Source organism: Aphelocoma coerulescens, chromosome 4A, assembly GCF_041296385.1.
Source record: "Aphelocoma coerulescens isolate FSJ_1873_10779 chromosome 4A, UR_Acoe_1.0, whole genome shotgun sequence".
NCBI lineage: Eukaryota > Metazoa > Chordata > Aves > Passeriformes > Corvidae > Aphelocoma > Aphelocoma coerulescens.
This window is the reverse complement of record NC_091018.1, coordinates 17,587,748-17,596,803: the sequence shown is the minus strand read 5'-3', so window position 1 is coordinate 17,596,803 and position 9,056 is coordinate 17,587,748. Positions and strand designations below refer to the sequence as shown.

Genomic DNA, 9,056 nt, shown 5'->3' with positions numbered 1-9,056 from the left:
CCATCCCGTCACGGATGGGAGCCCATTTCCGGGACACGCCCTGGCGTAAGGCATGATGGGTCTGCGTCCCGTTCTGCTCGTCACAACCAGCCGCAACCAGGTTCCGGGGCCTCACACTCCCCGCGCTGTACAGCGCCCGAGGCTGGCTACACCCCAGACGCTGATTGGCGGACTCCCTGTGCGCGTTTCTTGGTCCCGAGCCTCTGTTTCCAGCCGAGCGCCCAGTGCGGCCGCCTCAGCTTCGGGCTCTGCCCCGTCCCGCGGGGGCCCGGCCGGGGCAGCTCGGGCGAGGCGGAGCAACGCCGGGAACAAGCCTGCCATGCAGGTTCCGGGGCGGGCCAAGCGAGCCCGGCGGGCTGAATACCCGCTGCGCTTGTGTAGGAGTCGGCCGCGCGGCGGCGCTGTCAGAGACGTAGCTGAGCGGCCCCGAACCCTGGATAACTACCGCTTTATGCAGACGCTGCGCGGGCGCCGTGCTGCGGTGCGCGGGTGGGGCGGCGGCTGCCGGGCCCCAAACCCTGGATAGCTGTCGGTTTATGTAGGCGGCGGGCGAGCGCCGTGCGGCTATGCGCGGGCGGGGAGGGCTGCGGCAGCGGGCGGGGCGGGCCGGGCGGGGCGGCGGCGGCACCACCATGTCGGAGGCGGCGGTGGCGGACACCCGGCGCCTCAACGCGAAGCCGCAGGACCTCACGGACGCGTACGGGCCGCCCAGCAACTTCCTCGAGATCGACATCTTCAACCCACAGACCGTGGGCATGGGCCGCGCCAGATACACTAGCTACGAGCTCCGCATGCGGGTGCGGCCCCCGTCGGGCCTGCGGGGCTGGGCTGCCCGGTGTGCGGGTGTGCGGCCCGGGGAGGGGCGGCAGCGCTCGGGACGCGGTGGCCGAGGGAAGGCGGACGGGTAGGGCCGCGGTGGTGCCGCTGTTCAGCAGCGGGGAGCGGAGGAGGCGAAGCCCCGGGCTGCGCTGGGCTGGGGCGAGCAGCGCGCCTGCGGCGCTCCGGGGCTCAAGGTCAGAGCTGATGGGTTCGCCGGGGCGCTCGGCATCCAGCGGGGGCTGGTGCGCACAGGGACAGGGAGGTGCTGCCTCAGCAGGCTCCTGCTCCCGTCCCCTCCCTAGAGCCCCGCTGGGTGGTTGCTGAGCAGGGCATGGCTCTGCACGTAGCTGGTTATCTCGAGCAGGGGAGGAGAGCTGCGTAGCAGTATCTTGGGACCTGCTCAAACTGCAGGCTGGGTGCTTTACCAAGAGCCCATGACCCAGGAGTGTGCATAGCAGGCTGAGCAGGGTTCTCTTCCCTGGGCCTTCAACGAGCTGAACTGGGGACCCCTTCACAGCTCTGTGTCTGATAGATGGGGAAAGTAAAATTAAGCTTCCCATAAAGCAAGCTCCCTTCAGTATGTGTTGTGGTGCTGGTTTGACTTGCTTATAGCGTGATTTAACTGCTCAGTCTCCACTGCCTTTCAGAAGAATTGGTGTTTGTTTTTTTCTGCTCCGGTGCTTGGCTCCCATCAGCCTGCAGATGGCAATGGGAACCTCTTAGTCCCACTCAAACCAGCGGAGATGCTCTGAAAGCAGCTGGGTTTATTTCACAGAAAACACATAAGAAAACAGTTTATTTCATGTAAGAAAACAGTTAATCATGTTGCAGTAATATATGAGTGCCGCCCATCAGAAGGTTTTGCTACTTCAGTTCCAGGAATGATTCAGGCTGTGTTGATGGGGTAAAGGTGAAGTTAATGCAGCTGTCAGTTGCTGGACTCCAGTGCCAGGGAAAAAAGGGGAGGAATTGCTGCACATTTCTCCAGTGACACAAGATGGGCATGAAAAGGCTGTTGGGGTAGGTGATCTGTTTTGGGAGAAACTGTAGATGAGGTCTGGCCTTGAACAGTTGCTGGGGCAGGATTTCCTTTGGTGGTTCTTCAGTGGAGATGCCAGTGTCGGGTCAGATGTTCTTTTGGTCTGCAGGCTGCTGCGAAGCTCTCTTGTAGATCACTTCAAAATGGAGTAAACTTGGGCGGGGGGGGAATCATTCTCCTAACAATCATATTGTCAGCACTGGTTCCCAGTGTGTGCCCCTGGGAAGGGGGCGTGTTCTTGAAATAGTCACTCAAGAGAGAAGGAATGGCTAGCACTGAGTAGAATGGCTTGCTTGGATCTGAAGGGTTTTGGGGTTTGTGCTGTCCTGAATAAGGAAGCTGAGTGTTCCCATCATGCCTCCTTCTCAGGGGGTTTGATTTTCTCATTGCAGCTTCAGGTTTCAGTTACATGTTGAAGTATTGTGTGGCCTCCAGAGCAACCTGCAAATGAACTGCTTTGCTTTTTTACAGACAAACCTCCCCATCTTCAAATTGAAGGAGTCATGTGTGAGGAGACGATACAGCGACTTTGAGTGGCTGAAGAATGAGCTGGAACGAGACAGTAAGGTGAGGCCTGGCTCAGACCTCCCTATTCCTTAAGCCAGGACATGGGAACAGTTGCAGGAATAATCTTGAGATGCCCAGAAGTGAGGCTGTGATGGTGGGTGTTGCACCTCAGACACTTAAATCCAGGGGTTAAATTGAGGTTCTTTTACTCTAGTTTGGTGCAAGGAGAAATCCCAACCAGATATTCTCAAGAGGTCACAAATGCACAAAAGTTTACTGGAAAAAATACAGGAAATTAAGGAATTTTGGCCAAGGAGTAAATACACTTATAAAACACTTACTATAACATTAGTTAGAATTAATTTAGTATTAACTTAGCATAAACTTATTACCTCATTTAACTTAGAAACCTTTAAAACCTTAAGATGCTATGTTACCCAAAAAGTTCCATGAAAAGAGAATTAAAAGGAGAAGAAAGAGAAAGAAAGACAGAAAAGGTACAGAAAAACACACATGGAGCTACCAACTCCTAGAGTTCCAGCGTGGGCAGGATGAAAACTCCTGGAGAAGGCAGGGTCCAGACAAGTAGGTCCCTCATGGGGGCTTTCAAGCCCCAGGGCCTTTGTGGCCCTCTAGACCTCCCCCAGCCCCCCCCAGGTGTGACTTCTGGTCACTTGGCTACTCAGGGGCTGGGTTAGCACCACCCATGGTGTGTCATTGATGAACAGCTCTGCCAGGGCTGGGATGCTGGCTCTGGGTTGGGGGGTGGAGTATTTCACTGTCTCACCTTTGCAAGACCTGATCTGCCCCTCCCATGAAATACACACAGGCATTTGCCAAGCATCCCAAAATGTTTCGAGACATGCAAGTTATCCAGTCTCTGACAGTGGGCACTTTCTGGGGCTCTGTCCATGTGATGGCACTGGAGATGAGCATCAAACAGCGAAGGATATCTGCTTGCAGGTGGCCGTTCTGCTCATGGGGTGATTCTGTGCTTTCAGATTGTAGTGCCACCACTGCCTGGAAAAGCTTTGAAACGACAGCTTCCCTTCCGGGGAGATGAAGGCATCTTTGAGGAATCTTTCATCGAGGAGCGGAGACAGGGCCTAGAACAGTTTATTAACAAGTAAGCTTGATGTCCTGGCTTTGCTGTTTACTGTGTACTGCTTCTTTAGCTGTTCCTGGGCTGTGGGTTGACTGTGAGAGGGTCCTGTATCTTGACCTGCTGCTGGCAGGTGCCAGTGCTGGAGGGTGGTGGCTGCAGCCACATAATGAAACTGGAACTGGAGCGAGTCGTGCCCTGAGTGAGTGGGGGTTGTGCTTTGTGCTCTCTCCTGAGAGTGTAGTAGGTATTAGCAGAACAGCTGTGCTACAGGGACTCACCAACACAGCGCTGTTGGTTCAGAGTGTGATGTGGAAGGGAACAGCCTGTGCTCAAGCACCTCTTACTGGTCCTGTTGCAGACTGATGCCTGACCTTGGGCTGAGCGCGGTGTGCTGAGCTGGCTGCCTGACTCCCTCCTACAGACATCAGAGGCATGGGGGTCTTGGAGGCAGCTGTGCTAACCTCCACATATGATTTTCTTCCAGAATTGCTGGACACCCACTGGCACAGAATGAGCGCTGCTTACATATGTTCCTGCAAGAGGAGACTATTGATAGGAATTACGTCCCAGGGAAAGTGCGCCAGTAGGAGCACCTGGCACTGTCTTCCTCCATTCCACCCTCCCTCCTGCAAAAATGACATTTATTTTTACACTAAATCTGTCTTCTCTGAACCAGCTTTTCCTCTCTTGAACCTCCCAGTTTGTTCAGTATTTTCCTCTTTTTTAACTGGCAGCAGTTTGTTCTACTGGGCTGTGGTCATGGCCTAAAGGTGTGAAGATTTATGCGAGTGTGTTGTCCCGTGTCTAGGGGCAGATGTGGATAGGTGTCGAGCAGGAACTTGCTAATGGTGTTCTGGTGTAGGAGCTGCCTCTCTCCCTGTACAGGAAGGTATGAGATGACCTTCACTCCCCTGTCTGTGCAGCCCCAAGCATCTCTGCAGGAGACTTTGAAGAATAGCAGTTGTCATGTTGGTCAGTGATTATATCAGGTATTAGAGTTTTAGTAAGGTTTATCCAAACCAGTGAGTAGGTGCCTGGGTGTGTCAGTCTCTCATCCACCCCATTCACCCTGCATGAAACCCCCATTCTTCACTGTCTGGAAGTGCTGAGACCCAACACCTACTCAAACCCCGCTATCAGCCTCCTGCATTACAGACCTGTTTGGTGTATTTGTGCCCCCTCCTTTCTAAGGTGCTGCTGGCAGCTCGAGGGGTTTCCATCCCATGTGCTCTCATGATGCTCTGTGTGGGCCATTTGGCACGTGGAAGATGGGGTAGTCTGGGCTGTAGCCATGTGTGTTGTGATGCACTGGCCCAGAGTTTAAGAAACACCACAGCCTGCCCTGCCATGGGCCATGTGTGCTGGTGTTGCCTGCAGCACCCTGCTCGGCTGAACCTGGTGACCTTATCCGGGGCCCTGGCTGCTGGGAGGAGCAGACGGTCTGGCTGAGGAGGAGCAAGAGAAAGCTGGCGGGAGCAGTTGTAGGATGCATCCATGATGGCTGCCACAGGAGGAGTCCAGCAGTGGGGCCCAGATTGAAGCCACCGCTCCAGAAAAGGACAGCAGAAAATGGTCAGTCAGTCTTAGGTTAGACATTTGCTTAAAGAGCAGGAGAAGTAGCAATGGCTCTTTGTGTGTTCTCCCCCGTTCTGCGGTGAGCTGGGCAGTCACTTGAAGTGAGAACACACGATTGGTCAGGGAAGTGTTCAGAGCTTGAGGGGACAATGAGGCTGTGACTTGCTGCAGCAGAAATGTCCTTTGGAGGCTCCCGCAGCTGCCACAGCTGTGATGAGTGAGGTTGGGCCTCAGTTCGGGGGCTCCTCGGATCAAGGCTGGCTGGTTTATAAGTGTGGTCACTTTGTTGTGGCACAGCCAAGCCTTTCTTGGAGCACGGGCCTGCAGTGGATGCCCTCCTGTTCCTGCCAGGCACGTTCCCCGAGGCCTTCCCAATGTCTCCTCTGTTTTCTGGTGAGGAACTGGCACTGCTGGGCGAGAGGTGGCTCTTGGGGGGGAAGTCGCTGAAAGCGCGAGGGAACTGCTCCGGGGGCTGGCTCAGCCCGGAAAGGGCCGTGGGGCAGCGTGGAGCCTGGTGCCGGTGGAGGCGGCCGTGGCCTCGGAGTGGCTCGGTCCCCGCCTCCTGCTGCCGCCGGTCGCGCTCGGGGCGGTTCCTTCTGCCCTGCGCGGGGCTGCCATCCATCCAGCTGTCTGCACCCTGTCCAGTGTAACGTCCCGGTGCCGTTCGCATTAAACCACTGTGAAGCCAATTGTCTGCCTGGTTCTGGGGGCTGCCGGGACGGGGGAACAGCCGGGAGAGAGGGGGAGGGAGAGCTGCCGGGACAGAGCGGGCACCGGCGGGGCGGGGCGGGGGCCGGGAGAGGAGGGACACGGGCGGGGCGGGAGAACGGCCGGAACAGAGCGGGCACCGGCGGGGCGGAGGCAGGCGGGGCTCCCCGGTTTTCCCTGGTTCTCCCCGGCGGTGCCGAGGCGCGATGTGGCGGCCGGAGCCGCAGGCCGGCTCCGGCTCGCCGGGCTGCCCTGACCTGCTGCAGCACGTCCAGGCGCTGCGCTCGCCGCCCTCCCCGCTTTACCTCAGCTTCTTCGAGGAGGAGTGTCGCGCCATCGCCGCCCGCTTGCGCCTCGGGTCGGCCGCGGAGCCCTCGCCGGGCTCGAGGGAGGGCAGCGCGCTGCAGCCCGAGCCCGCCGGCCCCGTCACCTCCACGCCGCTGTCCGTCCCGAGCCACGGGCGGGTCCTGGACTTGAGCGCGGGCGACTGCGAGGCCGCTGCTGCTCCTAGCCCCGGCCCGGCCCGAAAGGAGCCCGGGTGCCTCCCGCAGCCCACGGCCACTGGTGGCCCCGGCGGCTGCCCCGCTCGCCCTCCCGTCCAGTCCCGGCGGGCGCGGCGCGGTGCCGGTCAGGCCTTCGGCGGCCGCCCCGGCAGCCCTGGCCGCACCCCGGGCCGCGGCCGCTCCCGGCTCGCTCTGCCCCGCGCACGGGCCTCGCTGGGGCTGCAGCTCCCCGCGGCCGGCACGGGGCGCGGCGCCTGGGAAACGCGGCTCCTCCAGCCCCCAGGTAAGCGGGGCCACTGCGGGGAGCCCGGCGCGGCCACCGCCCGCCCGGCGCTGCAGAGCCCTCTCTCTCCCCCAGGGGCCAGGCCGAAGCTGACGTCTCCTGCCAGGTCCAGGCTTCAGCATGCCAGCGGGGCTTCGCAGCAGGCACAGCCTTCCAAGCTTCCCACACCCGCCCCCCGGGACAGAGAGATGAAAAGTAATTCTGCACCTGCCAGTTGCCTCAGGCGAAGCAGGGAAGCGCGTGGGTTAGGGTGCTGCATCTAGAAGGGACAAGGGGAAGGGCTTGAGCTGCAGCGTGGTTGGGGAGAGAACACGGGGAGTGGGGAGTCCATGGCAGCCGCACAGGTAGGAGCCTAGGAAATATACCCCAAGGGATGTGTTAACACTCTGACCTCCCCCCAGTGTGGGCCGGCAGCCTGTTGGCTTTGGAGCCTTCACTTCATGGTATTGTGGGGTCACGGGGTACTGGTGCCTGTAGCCCTGGGGCAGGCAGCCTGGCTGAGCCCCGGGCTGCCTGAAGAGGGTGCGATGGGAATAGCAGCCTCTGTGCTCACTGTCCGCTACAGCTGCTGTCAAGGCTGGGAGTCGTAAACAGCCGTCTTCAAGGCTCTCTACAGCAATTGCTACCGTGGCTTCCCGCTCCTCGCTGCGGCCTCCAGGAAAAGTGGTTTCGTCCAAGCGTTTTTGCCTCAGTAAAGGTGAGTCTTAGCAGAAGCCTCAGAGGCTGCAGAGTCATGGGAGAGGGGAGCTGCTGCCATGGGAAGAACATTCAGGTCTTGGCTGCAGGGTCAAAACTGATCCTGGTGAAAGGACTGAGGGGGAACTGCATATGCTTGGGCTCAGAGGAAGGGAGGTGAAGGCCTTCCCTCTTTTGCTGGAGAGGCATCCAGCAAAGAGCCTGAACAAATCTGGTACTCAAGCTCATTCATAGGAGAGGCAGTAGCCGTGGTCAGTTAGGGCGCTCTCTTAGCAGGAGTTGATGCTCTTTATTTTCCTTTCCTGGGTCTCACTTAGGATCAACTATGCAGCAGCTGGTGTGCAATAGAACCCAAGAGCTGAAGGAAAATGGTGAGAGCAAAGAAGGGTTGGTTGCACCAGGGACTGTCTTGGGAGCAGGTGAGCAGTATGGAGGTGTATATTCTTGCCTTGTGTTGGGAGGAGTGTGGAGAAACATGGGCAGCTGCTTGTTGGGCAGCGCTACTCCCCAGCTGAGCCCTGGTTGACCAGGAGTGCTGAGGGTGCTCCAGCCGGTGCTGCAGGCAGGGGGTGCTGCCTTCCCAGAAACTGCAGCTGGGCAGCCTGCGGTCCTGAGCTCTACAGAGGGAGGGGAAGTGAGGAGGCTGTCCCCACTCTGCTGGGACAGCCCTGTCCTATCCTGCCCGGGGCAGCTGCCTGCCCTCCCTGTGAGAGCAGACTCCTAGCAGGAGGCCAGAGCTGCTGGAAGCGAGGCCACGCAGGAATACTTTCTCCCACGAGCACCCATAACAGGCCAAGCCAGCACCAGCTGTTGGGCTGGAAGTGCTGGGAGACTTTCTGACTCTCTTGGACAGGTTCTGCCCTTCCCTGGTCTGGAGCAGCTCTGAGGCCAGGTTGAAAAGCAGCCGAGGATGGCAGGTTTCTAGTGCTGACACCTCTCTTCTCAGGTAAGACTGACCAGACATGGGTGTGTGCGGAGTCCTCTTTGTCCCGCGAGTTGGCCCCTGGCCTGACTTCAGGGTGTGAAGATGCAGTTCCTGCTGAGCAGGTAAGAGCCAGCTGTTTTCTGCCACCATAGAGCGCTGTTCAGCCTCTGGCTTGGGCCAGCTATGCCAGAGGTGGGAGATGATCAGACCTGGAGCTGCCAGTTTCCTGGCTGGCACCTGAGCTGTTTTAGCCTTTCCCTGGGGTTTACACAAGACTTTCATGGCTTTACCACCTCTCCATGCTCAGGGGACTGCAGGCTTCTGTCCAGTTAGATTTCCTAAGGGCGTTTTGAAACACACGAACCTTCTGTGGCTTGTGTTGTCACTTTTATATGTCCTGACATGTAGGACATGGCCCCAGGATGGGGTGAGCAGAGCTTGCAGCAAGATGAAGCTCCAAGTCAGGAAATCTTCAACCTGAAAAATAAATTTGTGCAGTTTTCGGGCTCTTCACTCTGTGGCTGCAGCCAGCCAAAGGCATTCTTGTTTCCCATGGGTGCTGGCAGATGCTTGCTACAGCGGCTCCTTCACCAAGCACTGCTGCTGTGATGGATGTGCCCTGGCAGTGGCCCCCAGGGTGCTGGGCTTGGAGTGTTGGATGGGCTGCAGTGCTCCTCCAGAGGATGGGCTGTGCTGCAGTGGGGGTGACAAATCCCTGCATCACACTTACACCCTGCTCTTTCCAGTCTGCAGGTGATCCACTGTCCTGGGAACTGGAGCATGTGAAGAAAGAGCTGGAGCGAGTGAAGGGTGAGCTTGGTACGTGGAGCTGGCTGTTCTGAGGACTGCAGGACACCTGCAATCCAGGTGACATTCCCCGTGCTTGTACCTGGAGC

The 9,056-nt window shown here is 58.4% G+C and overlaps 1 protein-coding gene across 2 annotated transcripts; it reads left to right on the top strand.

Moving 5' to 3' along the window:
- Positions 1-40: 40 nt before the first annotated feature.
- SNX12 (sorting nexin 12) lies at positions 41-5,734 on the top strand. Of its 2 annotated transcripts, none has more exons than XM_069015516.1 (4): positions 41-481; positions 2,330-2,425; positions 3,367-3,491; positions 3,955-5,734. In XM_069015516.1, exons 1-4 carry the CDS (start codon positions 53-55, stop codon positions 4,055-4,057), a joined length of 753 nt encoding a protein of 250 aa, XP_068871617.1. In that variant the 5' UTR covers positions 41-52; the 3' UTR covers positions 4,058-5,734. The 2 variants fall into 2 exon arrangements, with proteins under 2 accessions (XP_068871617.1, XP_068871618.1); XM_069015517.1 differs by lacking the exon at positions 41-481 and adding an exon at positions 604-797.
- Positions 5,735-9,056: the final 3,322 nt, after the last annotated feature.